This window comes from Canis lupus, chromosome 12 (assembly GCF_003254725.2).
Source record: "Canis lupus dingo isolate Sandy chromosome 12, ASM325472v2, whole genome shotgun sequence".
Classification (NCBI taxonomy): Eukaryota; Metazoa; Chordata; class Mammalia; order Carnivora; family Canidae; genus Canis; species Canis lupus.
Window position 1 is genome coordinate 49913552 of NC_064254.1, and position 19586 is coordinate 49933137.

The window sequence follows — 19586 nt, forward strand, 5'->3', positions numbered from 1 at the left end:
GAAGGTTTCCAGTAAATTTTCTGAACTTAAGATTCTGATTTTCCTAGGTGCTATACCATCCAAGTTCAATCACCAAGTAGTATATACCCTTACTTAGGTTTTCCTTTGGATGACAAACAGAAATAAGGATAATTTGCACTATCACACTGTAGTAATATTCAACAGCAGTATTTGGGGGGGGGGTGTTCATGGAAATTACAGTTTTTATAAATTCTTTGTATATAATTTTATATTAAAATTCTAACTAGAAAGATTATTCAGAAATCAGTTTCTTTTTAGTCCAAATGACTAGGATAAATAAACCAGATAAACAACTATACAGATCTCATGTCAAAAATACTTCTATGAAAACTGAAGTGGAAAGAATGCTAAATGCAATTTACTTTTATATGCATTTCAACAAAAAATTGCCTGTTTTATTGTTCTTGTTCCAGCTCTAACTATTCTTTACCCAGAAAAGAACTGTAAAACTGGTTTTCCTCGTTTTATTACCTAGTAGATTCAAGTTAATTTTTTCTGAATGACTTTTATATTAATGTTATTATAATTAGTACTCCTTCACTCATAAGATTTTAATAGGTCACCAGCAATGAACATGACATTCAAGACTCACTGAAATATGAACCTAAATTATCTTTGTAGGCTTACATTCACACAGCTGGGACCAAAACCACATTTTTATTTTTGGAGTACATGCAAACAAACCTGCAAAAGATGAATAAAATAGGGGCACAAACACAAGTTGAAATTATATAAAATACCTAATCAAATCATCACGTGCCTTCTTTATACACCATTCTCTGGAACACTCTTCCTTAATACAGAATCCACAGGTTTTCCACTGACAGTAATATAGTATGTGTGCTTGTGTATACAATTTATATATGAAAGCATAGCCATTCCAAAGACTTTTCTTTTTTCCAGTACATTCTGAGAAATCAATTCTAACTCTAAAGCCCAAAGTGTATACTGGGTGTCCTAAAAACAATCTGCAATACTATAGAACGAGTACAACCATAAGGATGCCTAAGAGGAATGAATGACCTACGCTAGACTTCCTACAACTATACTGATGGTATCTATTAGCAAAAGGAAGAGTCTGTATCTACAAATGATTTAAGTAGGACATATCTAAGTAGGTTGGTTAAATAAATCTAACATTTATGGACTTATGGCATATGGGTAGATGGAGAATGAAGGTAGTCATTTCAGTTGTATAATTATGGAATAGAAAAGATGTTGGAAAACTGAAATGACTTCCTTTTGTGAGGTATTTTCATGTATATTGTTTAACAATAGTCAGTTATTCCAAAACCAAAATATGACCTAATGCAGAAGAAACAAGATACTTTTGGGAGTTCCATCTGATGGTTTCTGGCTCTTCCAAGAAAAAGATGCCTGATGCTTGCCTGTATCCTCTGAATCATTAGTCAATTTGTGGCTGGATAAGAGCTATGATTCTCATGAATTTGTTTTGATAATTCAGCTGTATATTAATTAAGAGGAGCAAAAGATGATTCAATCTTCGTAAACAGGAAAAAAAGATGAAATGATTTCTTCTTCATTGGCCAAGATAGGTAGCTACGGCAATAGCCTCAAGGTGTCAAGTAAAAAAATAAAAGAATCATGAATCTGAGTCTTAAACATTATTTGACCAGGGACCTAGGGAAACAGAAATCAGTTTATTTTTTTTTTTTTAGAAATCAGTTTAAGTCTGAGAGTAGGAATAATGTACACTAGTGAGAACAGCCATTGCAAGAGCTGAAAGCTATGTAGAACGTATTAGATTAGACATAAGAGTGACAAGTTGTACCCAGACAGGACACTTTAATGCTTTAAACCTGTATCAAGAGAATGGAATACTTGAGACTGATTTCCTAGGGGAAACCTCTTATATGAGGACTGATGTAGTGGCGGGGGTGGGGAGTGAGAGAATGGCATGTGGACTTTTTTTTACTATCACAAGTGGATAAAGAAAAAAAAAATAGAGAGGAAAGGGGAAAATACCACATGTATGTTTTCTTTATTTAAGTACCTATGCAAACAAAAAACCCCCAAAGTATTAGCCTGTTAATGTACTTATTTAGGGGAGTTTTAAAGTCCTATGATCCTTAATAAGGAGAAATCCAGAATATTTTCAGGTTCTACCCAGATGCCAGACACGTCCATTTTCCTTCCTCTAAAATGGCAAATAATAACCACTCTGTAAAATATTGTAGAATGTCTATTATATATGGACATTGTACTAGTTATTAGGAATATAGTGGGGAATAATATAAACTTGGGGACTGTCTAGGGGCAACAATAGATACAGCAGGCACAAAATAAGATTTACAGGCTAACCAATTATAGAAGTATGCCAATCAATGGCAAGAGTTATTAAAATATAACAAAAATATGACTAAAATTAAAATCCTACTAAAGACAGTATTTTAAAATGCAAGCTTAGATAAATGACTAAATAACAAAGGTGAGTTAAAAATAAACTCTTTCAAACTAGCCAAAAGGGAGGAGAAAAGAGAAAGTGCAACAATTAGCTTGAATTAGGAAGTGGGCAGGGGTTGGGGCAAGATAGACAGAGAGAGAGAGATGGAGACAGACATCACACTATTAGAACTTACTTTGGTGGTTTCAGGTCCCTGTGAATTAGAGCTTTGGGTTGCATGCTGTGAAGATAAGCCACTCCTTGGGAACACTGTAAACACCAACTCATTGCATGGGCAGCAGTATAATATGGCAATGGTTCAGCACCATGCAGCACTGCAAAAGAAAGGCACAAACTAAAAAGAACTTTATTGCATATAACAAAAGACACAAGGTGAATGAGAGCACTATTGGGACACAGGACTGGGTATTTTTCTACACATGCTCCCATCAGTCCTGCTTTTAATTCTTTTCTAAATATAAAGATGGAAATATCTAATAATTTCAAATAGAGAACTACCACACAAGTATCTAAAATGTAATAGTACCTCTATCAAATGTTATACACACTCTCTAGCAAAATTAATATGAATTACTGCACTTTTCCGGCTTAAAAGATGGTCTTTCATAATAATATAAATTATAGGCAATGTGATAGCACTGAGATACAGAGTAGTATGGAAGGAAATAAAACAATGTGCATCAAGATGTATATAATTATGCTTTCTACAATAGCTAAAAACTAGAAATAGTTCAACCAAATAAGACAACCAAGTGTTAGAGATACCCATTAACTATGATGAACACATGGGCATTAAATATAAATGAAAATTTAAATAAACCGTTAATTAAAAAAATAAAATGCAACAATTTATTTTATATAAATGCAATCATTAATATATTTACTATATGGCTGGTGTCTCTTAAGAGTGAAAAATCTCTGTTCTATAAAAATAACTAAATGACCTTGTTTCTTTGTTATAATTAAAATGTTTTGTGAAGTGCGTTTTCGCAATTTTATTTTTTGTAAAGAGAGCAAATTAAGTAGTAAGAGAGGGAAGAAAGTACAGTTAAAGAGTTCTCAAATAAGGAGGCTCAAAGATAAGAGTGGGCAAATGAAAAACATGAAAAGTATGAAGATATTTTAAAATCTATTTAAAAAGCAAATTTTACTTTACTTAAATGCTTTTAACATTATGAAAAGTACCATCAATTGAAAAGATTGATAGGCTTCTAAATTTCACATACTAATGTTGCAGCATCTTATCTTTTCGTTTCTAATCTTTAACAGATTTTTCTTTTAAATTACCTCCTTTTGAGATTCTGAAGGTAGTAAACTGTGAAGAACATTAAGTAACTAACAATGTATATTAAAAGCTTTTCAATGATTTTACTCTACTATATAAAGACAGGTCTAATGACACTCACCATTATATAAAGAGCCCCCTTCAGCATATTCCATCACAAGACACACCTAAAAGAAACATGTCAGTATAATTAACCACAGGGCTATAGCATCTTAGATGACTTGAGAGAACTTAGTTCAATCTGTAATTTTATAAATGCATTAAAAATTATTCTTTTGGTCCCCACTATGTAAATGGTACTAATGGAAAAAGAAGGCCCTATGATCTAAGGCCTTGTCTTGTAGGGGCCCACTACAAAATTAGTATGTAATAAATAACATAATAGATATTATAATATATAATAAGAGTGGAGGTGAATGTAAAAACAATCGCAAAACCTTTGAGAACTTTCAGTGCTGAGTAGACTCTGTCAAGGAATGTCATAAACCTCATAAGATGAGGTTAGTGGACAGGACCATCCAAGATAATGCCTCCAACATACTATGTTGCTAACAGACAGAAACAAATAAAGTGTAATTTTTTTGGAAATAATATAACAGATCAAAATAGGTTCATAAGCTACACACCTGCAAACATTTACCATGTCAATATTTATAGGTAGGTGACAATGAAAAAATGACAAACTTACTGGATTCAAGCAGGCTCCATATAGCTTTACAATATTAGGATGGTTCACACGGGATAACTGTCGAAGCTGTAACAAATTAAAGTTTCTTTTAAAAGATGCTAACTTTTGAGAATTGATTTCATAGCATCATTACAATTTTAGGGTGTACAAAACATTAGTTTAACCATTCAACAATCATTATTCACTATGTAGCAGGCACTGTGGTCATAAATGCCTACCCAGAATGACAAAGATTCCCTGTCCTAGAGCTCTCATGCTTTACTTGGGAGACAGACGTAAACAATTAAGGCAAAGTGCAAAGTACTATAACAGGAGTATTGAACAAGCCATGGTAAGTACAAATAAAAAAAATAAACTTCAACTAAAAACGTTAGGACACCATCCCAAAGATGGCACTGAGCTTAGTTATCCAAAGCAGAAGAAGCTATGTTACCGTCACCACCTTCATAGCTATGGCTGATCAGTCTACCAAACTCTGTGCCAGGCCCTGGTCAGCACTTTATACATACTGTATAATTCTCACATTATTATTATTAAATGCTTAAATAATAATACAGTCTGAATTACCTGTACGTATTAACTTTGATAAAAATTTTTTTTATCCTAGCTATCTTTCTAACTCCTAATTCCTAGCATTTAATACATATGCTTTTAGCTAGTTTTGTGAAAGTGCCAATGCACTCTTAGACCTTTACCTAAATCATAAACAAAAATCATGAATAAGGCAAGGCTGAGGCCACTCTTGGAGTATACTACTAGAGATCATCTTTTCTTCATGAGGACCCCAAACTATCAGCATTTCTTTCTTTCTTTTTTTTTTTTTTTAATTTATTTATTCATGAGAGACACAAAGAGAGAGAGAGGCAGAGACACAGGCAGAGGGAGAAGCAGGCTCCATGCAGGGATTCTGACGTGGGACTCGATCCCAGGTCTCCAGGATCACACCCTGGACTGAAGGCAGGCGCTAAACCGCTGAGCCACCCAGGCTGCCCACTGTCAGCATTTCTTAACTCATTCAATTAATTACAAAAATCCACTTCATCAAATCCCAACTCACTTCTCATTCTCCATGTTATACATTTAAAAATACCATAAAGTATATTTTCAAATTATAATTAAATTTAATCACATATAAATTTAGAAAGGTCTGTAAGGTAAAGAACACTTACCCATTGGCCAATGAGAAAAAAAGTGATAAAACCACTAATTTAAGGAACTACTGCGATCTAATATACAAAATAGTACAAAATTAATAAAGAATAAATCTGATAATTACTATTGATTACTGAATTCATGATTATTGAATTCTCCATCATCAAATCTGTAAGAGAACAGTTGTAGATTTTCATGCTAAATGAGAAAAAAAAATCAAATTTGAAATTATTTCCCTGTAAAGTGATCTCATTTGAATTTCTAAAAATATTCAGCCAAAAATGAATGCATAAAATTTTCCTTCTTAATTTTAGATAACAGGAAAGAATACTATTTCTTTTCTATTTTAAAATTTAAATCCTATGCCTTGAAATAGATCTGAATTACATAGATGAGACTGTATTTTAATTCAGGGATGAATTCATTTATGTAGTTAAGAGTCTTTGCCCCAATTTTTAATCAGAATTAAGAGTGTGAATGAAAAATGTTTCTACGGCATTATCTTTGGTTCAATAAAATTGCTTAGGCTCAAGTACAGAGAAATTATAATTGGGAAACAACTTTTTCATATTAAATCCATAGAGTATCGTAGGTAAATAATTACACATTGGAAACATCTCAACTTACCTCTACAATAAAAGCTTTCCTCTCAGATTCACTTTCTATTTGTTTAATAGCAACATCTTTTGCTCTCCACTTAGCTTTGCAAACTACTCCAAAGGCTCCTCTTCCAACAACCTGAGTTAAAACAAAACAAATAAACAAACACCCATGATAATTAGAAATAAACAGATCTAGCCCAACATACAACACGGAAGCCTACTTCAAAGACTTATTGAAAGGTTTTAGAAATCATCACTATCTGGATTTGCCACTGAGCAAGTGTAAAGTTCTTAAAGTGAGGAAATGATGAACTTATCTCTATCTTTGAAAGTTTATAGAATAGACAGCTCTTCACTATCAGATAAAACCAAAACATCAAACAACAAAGACTCCCTGGAGCAAGAAAACAAATTAAAACAGGCAAGATGAATGGCAGAGGATAGAAAGATGATGTTTGGGAAAACAAATATAAAAAGAACTTACTATCAATGTTTTAAGCTATCATATTCATGAAATTAAAAATAGCTTTTGAATAATTCAGTAGGGGTATGAAATGGAGGGAAAAGTATAAAAATATAGATGCTATAAGACTGGCCATCGTGAAGGCAGACAAAACATGTATTACCTATACAATGGAATACATTCATCAAGAGAAAAAAATGAACTAATTGATACATGTTACAATATGGATGAGCCTCAAACACACTATGCTAACTAGACACAAGAAATCACATGCTGTATGATTCCATTGATATGAAATATCCAGAAATCCACAGATAGGAGATGAGTAGTTGCTTGGAATGGAGTAAAAACTGGGATTAAGGGCAGCCCTGGTGGCTCAGTGGTTTAGCACCACTTCAGCCCGGGGTGTGATCCTGGAGACCTGGGATCAAGTCCCACATGGGCTCCGTGCATGGAGCCTGCTTCTCCCACTGTGTCTCTGCCTCTTTCTGTGTGTCTCTCATGAATAAATAAAATCTTAAAAAAAAAAACAAAACTGGGATTAACTGTAAATGGGTATAACTCAATGTCAAGGGGATGAAAATATCTGAAAACATATTTATGGTGATGGTTGTATAACTTGGCAAATTTGTACAAATGACTAAACAGTCCAAATGGGTGAATTTTATGATATGTAAAATATCTCATTAAAGTTGTTTTTGCAAGTTATAAAATGAAGATTGGCCATCTACTGTTGACAGCTAAGTGATGGGTACCTTATGGGTTCACTGCTTTCTCACACTATACTTTCTACTTTTACCAATGTTTGAAATTTGCCATGATATAAAATCAACAAAAGAATAGCTTTTGATACTTGTAAAACAAAATCATTAGATGTTTATCATTGTAAAGGACCTTAGTTAAGTGCCATCTACTCCAATTTTTCAGCTTCCAATGTATCTAAGTACTTTGTGTCACAAAGCTTTTTGCTTAAGTGAAATATCTACCTCTCTGTACATCTCTCGTTTATGATGTACTTTCTGTGTAGTGCTTTACATACATTACCTCATTTACACAACTACAAGAGACAGGTACTAATGCTATTCTTATTTTACTGTAAAGCACCTAGTATTAAAGAAGTAAACTGCCCAAGGCTACATTAGTAAAGACTTAGTGCAGTTTGATGCCAGAGACTTTAACACCAGAATGTTAGGAATCCTAATATATGTACACATATATTTCTATTCTATGTCAGAAAGGTAACAGTTATCTTTCCTTGGAGGAGGAGTTTTCACTTCAGATAAACTTACAAGAACAAATCCCTGGGCACAAAGCTCTTTTGTAACAAAGCTAGCTATGGCTAAGGTGATCAGATAACTTATTATTTTCATCGGAATGCTTTCTAGCATAAGAAGGAAGTGCTAATTACCAGGACAGTAGCTGTAAACTGGGATGTATGGCCACTCTAGCCATAGTTCAAATTCTTTTTTTTTTTTTTTTAAGATTTTATTTATTTGTTCATGAGAGAGACACAGAGAAATGCAAAGACATAGGCAGAGGGAGAAGCAGACTCCCTATGGAGAGCCTAATGCAGGACTCAATCCCAGGACCCTGGGATCATGACCTGAGCCCAAAGCAGATGCTCAACTGAGATACCCAGGTGCCCCACAGCTCAAATTCTACTTCATACATTACACAAAGTAGTATAGACATTTTTCATGTTAAATAATGCATAAAATCACCCAAATGGTTAACCATGTGCCATTTATTGAATGTTTACCATGTGCCAAGTACTAGTCTATGTGCTAATCATGCATTAACACATTTAATTCTCCTCCATTTTATTTTATTTTAATTTTATTTTATTATCTCTAAGTATTTTTTAAAAGATTTTATTTATTTGTTCATTAGAGAGAGAGAAAGAGCGAGAGCGAGAGCGAGAGGCAGAGACATAGGCAGATGGAGAAGCAGGCTCCATGCAGAGAGACTGATGTGGGACTTGATCCCGGGACCATGGGATCGTGCCCTGGGCTGAAGGCGGTGCTAAACCGCTAAACCACCTAGGCCGCCCTATCTCTAAGTATTTTTTATTAAGTTTTTAATTTTAATTCCAGAATAGTTTACACAGTATATTACTTTCAGGTATATAATATAGTGATTCAAAAACTATACATTATTCAGTGCTCATCACTCTTTAATCCCCATTATCTACTTCACCAATCCCATCTCCCACCTCCCCTCTACTAACCATCAGTTTGTTCCCTAGAGTTAAGAGTCTGTTTATCTTTTTATTTTCCCTTGGTTCATTTGTTTTGTTTCTTAGGTTTCACATATCAATATGTGAAACCATATGGTATTTGTCTTTGACTTATTTTGTTTGGCATAATACTCTAGCTCCATCTAGGTTGCTGCAAATGGCAAGATTTCATTCTTTTTTATGGCTGAATAATATTTCAGTGTGTGTGTGTGTGTGTGTGTGTACATGACATCATCTTTATCCATTCATCAGTCGATGGACACTTGGGCTGCTTCCATATCTTGGCTACTGTAAATAATGCTGCAATAAATGTAAGGAGGCCCATGGATCCCTTGGAATTAGTGTTTTCATTTTTTTGGTAAATAGTAGTACAATTACTGGATCATAGGGTAGTTCTATTTTTAACTTCTTAAGGAACTTCCATACTGTTTTCCACAGTGGTTATAACAGTTTGCATTCCCACCAACAATGCATGAGGGTTCCTTTTTCTCCATATACTCCCCAATACTTGTTTCTTGTTTTTGATTTTAGCCACTCTGACAGATGATGTGAGGTGATCTCATTACAGTTTTGAATTGCATTCTCTGATGATGAATAATGTTGAGCATCTTTCCATGTGTCTGTTTGGCCATCTGTATGTCTTCTTTGGAAAAATGTCTGTTCATGTCTTTGACCCATTTTTTAATTGGGTTGTTCTTGAGCACTGAGTTGTATCTCTCATAAGAGAAAGAAACCACATCAGTCATTTGAACTAGTCATCCAGCTATTTTAACATGAATGGTTATTGGCTAACCCTGGCAACATCAGAGTATGGGAAAGAGTACACACAGGCTCTAAAACTCAACAGACTTGAGTTTGAATATAGGTTCTGTCTACCTATTAGCTATTAATGCTGGGGAGATTAACATCTTTGCACTTCTGTGTTTTTCAACAGTGTTCTCAGTGATATCTACAGGGTTCTTAAGTGAGCCAAAGCCACACGTTTTCTTAAGTCCTACAAAAGAAAAACTGTGTAGAGTTGGGTATGAATAAGTGTAAGAGAGCTGTACTAATCATTTCTCTCACAATTAACCATGATAAATAGCAAACAGGTCCTGAGACAAATTTCAACTTTATGGCAACATTAGGCTAAGAAGGTAGGGATGGAGACCAGACTATTGATAAAACTATGAAATAATGACTATGAATTTAAAATATTCTTCAACCATGTATTTAAAAATACCTCAAAGCAACTGGTACTTAGTAGGTCTCCTCCTGTTTCATTTTCCTATTCTCAGGAATGTCCATGCAGGGATTCCAAACATTATATTTGTGGATCATTCACTTGTCAGAAAAACTGTTAGGTGTTGTATGACTAGTTGTGATGCACAAGTGCCATCTAGTGCCGAGATAATGGCTGAGTCTGAGTTTTCAATTTAAAATCATGGGAACAAAATGCAGACAAGTGAGGACACAATAAATTTTCTTCCATTTGCTTAAGAAAGCAATTTTTGGGAATACTTTGAACTATAAAACAAGCATATTCATGTAAGGTAAAAGCCCATGGCTTTAAAAAGCATCCACTCATGTTAGAGCCATAAGATATTTCACATATATAGTGAAACAACAGATACAAAATGATAGTAAAGAAAGTATAAGATGCCTAAGGTTGTACACCGAAACTGAAATGCATGATAAAAAAAATTGCTACGAATTCAAAGGAGAGGTTAGAAACACAGAGTTAATGCTTAAAGAATTAAATTTCTGGGGGTGTCTGGGTGCCTCAGTAGGTTAAGCATCTGCCTTCAGCTCAGGTCATGATCCTGGGTCCTGGGACCAAGCCCCACATCGGGTTCCTTGCTCAGTAGGGAGCCCCTCTCCTTTCTTCTCCCTCTCCCTGCTACTCCCCCGCTTGTGCACATGCTGTCAAATAAATAAATAAAATCTTAAAAAAAATAAAAAGAAATTTTCTCCACACCAACAAGCAATGCTCAGATACCAGCTTGGTGTCTTATAATTCAGTTCAATTCTGACACTATCTATTTGGATAGTGTAGCATCAGATCTTACAGGTTAAGATCTCATTTCTATAAGACTGCCTCTTCTCCCACAACTTCGGATGCCAGTCACAAGCCCAGGTGTCACTTGTGCTTCTGACCAATGGCTTCAGACTGTGGAGGTCCAATGACTCCCTGCTTGGGTTCAATTAATTTGCTAGAGTGGCTCACAAAACTCAAACAATTTACTTACTAGATCACCAGTTTATTATAAAAGGATATAACCCAGGAACCACCAGATGGAAGAGAACCAGAGGGTAAGGTATGCAGAAAGTGTGCAGATCTTTGATGACCTCTCCAGGCAAGCTACTCTCCTTGCACCTACCTCTACCTATTCACCAAGCTGAAAGTTCTCCAAACACTATCCTTTTGGGTTTTTATAGATGCTTCATTAGACAAGTATGATTGATTAAATCTTTGGTTATTGCCAAGTGATCTGACCTCTGGCTCCTCTCCTTTCTTCTCCTCTCCTGTCCTTGAAGGTCAGGAGGCTGAAACTGAAGTTCCAAACTTCTCATCACAAAGTAGGTTCTCCTAGCAGGAGCCCCATCCTTTGGTAGGCATCAAAAGTAACCTCATTACCATAACAAAACACACATATGCGACATACAGGAGAAAGAAGGGGAGGAGGAGAAAGATTTTTGTATCTCTCTTCACTTAGGAACTACTGAGGGTTTTTGTATCTCTCTTCACTTAGGAACAACTGAGGGTATCTCTCTTCACTTAGGAACTCTGAGTCAGAAACTGTGGACAAAAGTCAAATATATATACGAAATATACATCTGGTCATTCAGATTGCAATATCAAAAAAAACCTCCCATTTTCCAAATAGCATAACTATAGAGACATTAACAGGAAAAAAGATACAGAATTGACCCCTGTGAGGTAGAGAAACAACTCAAGACAAAATAACACTGTTAAAATAATTTTTTAAATACCAGCTGAAGTGAGCCAAAGGTGAGTCTATGAGGGTGCCTAAAGAAACACCCCATCCCCTTCAGTGATAGGTTCAGGGATTCAGGATAGGTTAGGGATTTGAGGGCAAAAAGGACTTACCCTTCCCATTTCTCAAAGAGATCCCTAAGAGAGGGTAGCCTCACACAGCTTAGCCCACAAGGGAAGCTGCAGATGATTAAGAATGCAAGGGAGATAAACAAAGGGAGGCCCTACTCAGGTTCTCTCAGCCCCAAAAGAACATGGAAATGATACAAAAACCTCTTGCCAAGAGAAAAGTGAGGCAACTGAAAATTAGAGTCTTCTGAACTGTTGGAAGGAGGCTGTTGCAGGGCAAATTGCTGGAACCTATATCACAGGCAGTGAGATGGCAGACAACTCAAGTACAGGGAGCTAAGTGTAGAGCTTGGCTACATTTTGGAGAATCAGTGAAATCATCCTCCTGACCTTTAAGGACAGGAGAGGAGAAGAAAGGAGAGGAGCTGGAGGTCAGATCACTTGCCAATGACCAAAGATTTAATCAATCATACTGTCTAATGAAGCATCTGTAAATTTTGGAGAATCAGCTAGAATCTTACCAAAGGGTAAGACCTAGTCAGTAAGCAAGGGAGAAATAAATCATTTCTCCTTTCAAAGCGGTAAAGGTGAGGTTCATGTCAAGAAAATAATGAACTTCATTTGTTTACTCCTTAAAATAGTAGTTTTTGGTCTACTATATCTAGCTACCATTTAGGATACCAGAGATAGAGCAATAAATAAGACAAAGGCCTTGATCTACATGGAATGTGCTTTCATTTGGGGCTGGGGAGCAGACAACAGACAAAACGATGAATGAGAAAAATACCAGATTGCAAAAAAAAAAAAAAAGTCATGTAGAAAACAAAAAAGGAAGATGATAGAACAAAGAGACTAATGGAAATTTTGGGATGGATAGTATGGTAAGGCCATCTGATGAGGTTACTACCTTGATACTTGAATAATACAAGGAACCAACCAAAGAAGAATAAACAAGTAATGTGATGGCCCTAAGAGGGGGAAAAAAACCCCATTCCCTATTCAACAATATTTGAACGCTGTCTACAGACTAGGTGGTATTCTAGACCCTCAAGATATAGAAGTGAACGAAATAAACCATAATCCTTTTTCCTACTGCTTATATTCTTGTGGAGAGACAAATGAAGCAAGACATACAAGAAAACACATTTTAGTAAATAACAAGCGTGCTAAGAAGTAAAGGAGCAAACTCTTGTGTGTACACACACAAATGCACTACCCCCGCCCCCACCACACCGCCAATTTTAAACAGGGAAGTCCTGTAAAGCTGCACTGAGAAAGGTGACATTTTAGTGATGACCTAAAGAAATATTTGGAGTGTTTGATGTGGGTGGTGCACAGTGGAAAAAGGGAAGAGTGATGCCAGATAAGGCTGGAGAGACAGGCAGAGTCTGGATCCTGAATGGCTCTCTGCATCATGAAAAGGATTTTGGATTTCACTCTAAGTGCAATGGGAAGCATATTAAAAAAAAAAAAAAAATCATTCTAGCTCTTACATGAAAAATGGATTGTAGGGAAGCTAGACTATATAGAGAGACCAAAGAGGCTATTTCAACAGTTTAAGCAAGAGAGAATAGCTTAGGACAAGGTTGATGGTAGAGCAGAAAAACAGGCAGATTTGGGGTATGTTTTATTATAAGTTTAAAAGAGTTTGCAGGGGTGCCTGGGTGGCAGTCTGTTATGTGTCTGATTCTGGTCATTTCAGGATTTTGGGATTGAGCCCCCCACTGGGCTCCCTGCTCAGTGGGGAGTCTGCTCTTCTCTCTCCTTCTGTCCCTCCCTCCCTACTTTTCTCTCTCTCTCTCTGCCTCAAATAAATAAATAAAATCTTTAAAAAAAAAAAAAAGAGCTTGTTGATGGTCTGCATGCAGGCAGGATGGGCAGAAAGAAAATAGATGAATTAAGGATAATGTCTAGATTAGGCAACAGCTTAATGAAGGAAAACAAAGAGAGTAGGCAGATTTTTGTAAAATAACACATTTAGCAACTAAATAACAGCATTTAGTTGTTTCTAGTGAATCAACTGGATGAGATTACCAAAAAAGTAGTCTCTAAATACTTGGGCCCCAGAACTGAGTTCTGAAGAACTTTAACATCTTGAAAAGAGAGGAGAATAAAACAGCAAAAACTAGGAAGGAACGGTCAATAATGTAGCAGGCAAATCAGATTAGTGTCATAAGAACCCAAGGGAAGACTTCCAAAAAGAAACCAAATGCAAAACCAGCAAAAGCATTAATTCAATGGCTCTCAAATTGTGGTTTCTGGATCCAAAGCATCAGTATCACCTGGAAATTTGTGAGAAATATAAATTCTCAGGTTCCAACTCAGAAGTACTGAGTCTGAGGGTAGGGTCTAGCAATCTATGTTTTAACAAGCTCTTTAGGTGATTCTGGTTTGAGAATGATAATACTAGGTTATATTAAAAACATAATTAACAGAGAAACAAGATACTCTGGTGGAAGCTATCACATAGACCAGGGAGTCCTCTCCTGTTGTTGATATTATTTATGAAAGTTTTCCAGAGCACTAAGATGCCAACTTGGGCGGGAAGAAAGGAGAAAAAGGGAATTTTTGTGAACAATCCAATATTTTTCCTTATACACAGTAGATGAGTAGAAATGAGTGGCACACATGGCAAATTGAGACACATTTGCAACTAAGGTAAACAATGAAAAATCCAACATTCAAACTACAAAACAAGGAAAGAAAGTCACTTTTTACTTACTACTAAATTTTTAATTCAAGTTCACAAATCAAATATGCTTTTTGGATAGAATTCCTATCTGAACATAAGTTTCTCTGACACATTATCATTAACAATTATTTTGAATGACAGCTTTCTCCAAAGATCAATTTTCAGCAAGGGTGTAAAAAAGGGCACATATCCAAATTACAAGTATCTCTCCCCATCACACACGTCCATACAAAATGGCAAACTCAGAAATAAATACTAGATATTTTTCACAATCCCTCATCTGTAAAAACAGAAAAACAAAAGGAATGCAAAGAGGACTTTGGCTTTAAAAGGGAAGTCAACTTAGAAATATTTCCTCCTAAATTTATGAATTCATTCTAAATTAAAATGTTGTTAGATTAATTCTCTTATGACATGCATCTACCTCCCCCCCCACCCCCATGGTGTAGTCTTCTTGGTTTTGGGTCCACAACTTTAGTTTCATATAGTAAAGCAGATTTAAATGTAATTTTTAAATGTAATTTTTTAAAAATTCTTTATTTATTTATTCATGAGACACGCACACAGAGAGGCAGAGACATGGGCAGAGGGAGAAGCAGGCTCCACTCAGGAAGCCTGATGTGGGACTCAATTCTAGGACTCCAGGATCACACCCTGAGCCAAAGGCAGACGCTCAACCACTGAGCCACCCAGGCGTCCCTTAAATGTCATTTAAAAAAAAAAAAGAAAAGAAGAATGAGAGTGCAAAGACTATTATCAAGCAATTGATATTAAAAAGCACAAATATCAAAATCAGGATTCATTCTGTTATGTGTTTAAAGAAAGCAACTCCTTTAAAAACGAATTTCTTTAGGATGGAAGACTATTCCTTTATCCAAGTCATGTTACTAAAAACAAATGGACAAACAAAAAAACCCACTTAAACTATACTAAATGGAAAAGGATGTCTTTGTGCTCTTAATTTACTATGAAATATTATTCTTAATTGTCCCCAATTCATGTTATTTTTAGTTCAGTGATTTTAGTTGTCACATCAACTTGGCCCTGCTCTATGGACTATGTGAATGGACCCTGGCTATGCTGCCACTGCTCTGGCTAGAAATACGGAACATGACAGAACAAGCACAGATCTTACATTAATGTGTTAGAACTTAGAGCTTCCAACTATTTCAGAACTCAGAACTTCAATATCTATTAATAAACTGTGGCAGAGTAGAACTGCCATCTGCTGACAAGACAGTCTTGAAAACATAGAAGTAAAGCTTTGATTATTCAAACTTATTTTTGAATTTTCATGCAGTTTTTTAAAACCTGCCACAGACATCTGACACAGTTAGTAGGCCTTTCTTTCAAATTATATGCCCATGTCATCTTTTAAGCTAAACACACACAATATAAAAGTTATCATGTACCTATCTTCACTGTGATAACAATTCCAGATTTCAAATGAAACCAATGATCATAAAGTTTCACATGGAAGAGGGCAGCCCGGGTGGCTTAGTGGTTTAGCGCCTGCCTTTGGCCCTGGGTGTGATCCTGGAGACCTGAGATCGAGTCCCACGTCAGGCTCCCTGCATGGAGCCTGCTTCTCCCTCTGCCTGTGTCTGCCTCTCTCTCTCTCTCTCTCTCTCTCTCTCTCTGTATGTCTCTCATGAATAAATAAATAAAATCTTAAAAAAAAAAAGTTTCACATGGAAGAGTTTATTAGTAATTTTTGATACCCACAATTAAATACTAACAAATCTAGAGACTCCGTTTTTTCAGGTCGCTATAAACAAAGTTTTTTCCCATTATCAGTTGTCTATAAACATCTAAACTACAAAATAAACATCACTACCAAAAGTTCTTTCTATATTTCCCTTTAAAACAAAACCTTTGGGTCTCTATAACAAAGTTTAAGAACATGTAAGTACTGTAGTGATTATATGTGCCTTGCTTATTATATTATACTTGAGGTCAACACTGTGGGTCTCCCTTTTAAAAAGCAACTATACCAAATAGGGTCTTCTTAGGATTTTAGTAATAACTCACTAGTGGTTTACTTACAGCATCTGACCCTTCACGGCGTTTTTAAAACCCCTGCTAAACCAAAGTATTTGCTAGGTATAATGGAGTATAATGGAATCAACATTTGGATAGAGAATCAGATTTCACTTCTAAGTGTAAATGCTGCCTTAGCCAAATCACAAACTCATCACAACCTCTGGTTTGTATCACATACAATAAAGAACTGGATGAGCACTAAATCCTCATGATTATGCTGTGATAACTTCAACTACTCCTTCACCAAATATTTACAGAAAAAATAGGTGCTACACATTGGTGTTACAAGTGTGAATAAGGCACCTTATATTTTGCTGGGGGGATACACAATTTTGCTTACTGGTTAAGTGCCACAAAGGATAATAAAACTGACAAAGATCTAGGTTGCTTAGGCAAAGTATCCCTAAGGAATAAACATTTGAAGTGGCACCTGAATGGGAAAGCAGTCAGCCATGTGAAGTTCTTGGGGGAAGAGAATTTTAGGCAGAGGAACAACTGCAAAGACAATTCACGTTTGTGCCTTTCCCAGTCTATAATGCTTACTTTATTCAAAACTGAGTTTCAGATTACTTTCTATTCACCTAAGTCTTCTGTGATTAACTCTACTTTCAAATTATGCCTTCAGTGCTCAGTTTATAGCCACAGTTTTAAATTTGTGGTTCTGAAAATGTTAATTATTAACTGTTCTGTGTTTATTCTAGCCTGACATTAAGTCAAAAATTTCAAGGAGAGAATCTAGAATTCTTCTATTCATCTTCCACAGTACCTTAGCAGTATTGTATACAGAAAAGAATGTTCATTAAATGCATAGGACCAATCACTGTAGGAAAGGAAATCAGTATTGTTTCTCCACTTTCAGAATAAGGTTTGGTCAGAGTGCTTCATAAAGAACTAAAGTAACACTGTAAATATAGTAGAAAGAACAATTGACACGAGTGAGAAATCTCAAATTCAATTTCCAGCTCTACCACTTACTTAGACATCAGGCTTCTAGTAAATCAAACCCTATGACCATTTGTCAATATAAAATGGGGATATCTGTCCTGTCTAATCAGGGTTGGTTGTCACCAACTATATTCCACAAGAGATCATGTAAAGCTTACTGTGGAAACATACCAAAATAATGGAAATAACAAATGTGTTTTCACTTTAGAACTGGAAGACACTTTAAATACCACGTTCAATTCTTCATTTTACCTGAGAAGTCAGAGACCCAGAAAATTGAGGTTACCTGCTCAAGGTTACTGAAATATATTTTGGCAAAATCAGTATGACATCCAATTTTTAAAAATACCCAGCCCAGTACACTTTTTACCACACCACATTGTCTTTACCACTTCTTGCAACTTAGTCTTCAATGTGCATACCTCTAATTTATTCTGATATTCTCTTCACTCAGATCCAGAATGGTAACAACTAGATGGCTTAAAAAAAGGACAAGGTACCTACCTATGTAAGTTTCTGAGGCTGAGACCTCCTATAATTTGGTATCAGAACTGAATTTAGGAAGTGCCACCCTGATATTACTGAGTCACAAGATTAGGAATGTAAGGATTATAATCAGCTGATGCCTTAAAAATATGCATCTACTAAATGACTGCATATTTGGCCTGTGGCTGGAGTATTTTTCTTACATAGTTTCTAACTGAATCAATATAATTCTGCTTCAATTGCATTGCTTTTTTTTTTAAAATATTTTATTTATTTATTCATGAGAGACACAGACTGAGAGAGAGAGAGAGGCAGAGACACAGGCAGAGGGAGAAGCAGGCTCCATGCAGGGAGCCTGATGTGGGACTCGATCCCGGGACTCCAGGACCACACCCTGGATCGCGCCAAACCGCTGAGCCACCCAGGGATCCCCTTCAATCGCATTGTTATTTGAGAAATACAGAACAGGATTTTATTTATAGGCAATATATTTGTACTATATAAAATACTGAAAGCAATGTAAAATACTTTTTTTTTTTCTGGTCATCTTTCTTCAGTCTCTTATTTATGATTTTAATCTAGAAGCAAAATCTAAATTGAGAAACAGTTATTCACTGAGTGCCTATAGTACACTATGGATTATATAACACTGTTTTAACATGTGCAAATGAATGTAATGGGAACTATGTAATAGTTTTAATTTTAGAAAGGTCCAAATTCAATCTTTAAAGTGAAAATAAACTGAGTATTAAAAAATGAAAATTAAATTAGATAACCAGGGGTAGGCCAAGTGGCTCAGCGGTTTAGCGCTGCCTTCAACCCAGCGTGTGATCCTGGAGACCAGAGATCGAGTTCCACGTCCGGCTCCCTGCATGGAGCCTGCTTCTCCCTCTGCCTGTGTCTCTGCCTCTCTCTCTCTCATGAATAAATAAATAAAATATTTTTAAAAATAAATAAGATAACAAGCTAATATTAGAAATTTTCATCTGAAAACAAAAATGTACTCCTCAGGAATGTCCTAAATATAATAAAGAAAAGGTTCAAACAATATCTAAGTCAAAAGAAGAATCTTTAGAAACTTAAAACCTTATCAGAAGTTAAATGGCTCTCTGGGAAGAGCAGTAATATGAAATGATGTCTCCTCAGTAACTTCCATTCTTCCAAGAAGCAATAATGTAAAATGCTTTAGAAAGTAGTGTGACAATATAAAGGCTGTAAGAATCAAATGATGTTTAAATCTGTGAAAGCAGTTGGTAGACCATGAAGTACAAGTTATTATTATATAACAATTTGTAGTCAACCAGCACAGTTTGCCACAGAGTAGACGTAAATGCTTATTTAAAAACTGCAATTCTTTTATACTGACTCATTGAATTTTTATTCTTAAAAAAGAAAGTTAGCCATGAAAGCTGGATCAACTATCCACTTCTGAAAAAGGAATTTATCATAGCCTCAATAGAAATCACCCCCCCCCACACACACAAATAAATTCCTCCCTCTTT

The 19586-nt window shown here is 35.6% G+C and overlaps 1 protein-coding gene across 4 annotated transcripts in view; it reads right to left on the reverse strand.

Moving 5' to 3' along the window:
* Positions 1-19586, reverse strand: part of MAP3K7 (mitogen-activated protein kinase kinase kinase 7) — a 76626-nt gene that overhangs the window by 54923 nt on the left and 2117 nt on the right. For all 4 annotated transcript variants that reach the window (XR_007401302.1, XR_007401301.1, XM_025444968.3 and 1 more), the window contains exons 2-5: positions 6199-6309; positions 4420-4485; positions 3853-3898; positions 2622-2760 (exon numbers count right to left, since the gene is read on the reverse strand). Coding sequence is in view for 2 of the 4 variants with exons in the window: in XM_025444968.3 (XP_025300753.1) it covers positions 2622-2760; positions 3853-3898; positions 4420-4485; positions 6199-6309 (362 nt within the window). In the remaining 2 variants the exon portion in view is untranslated. The remainder of the gene's footprint in view (positions 1-2621; positions 2761-3852; positions 3899-4419; positions 4486-6198; positions 6310-19586) is intronic.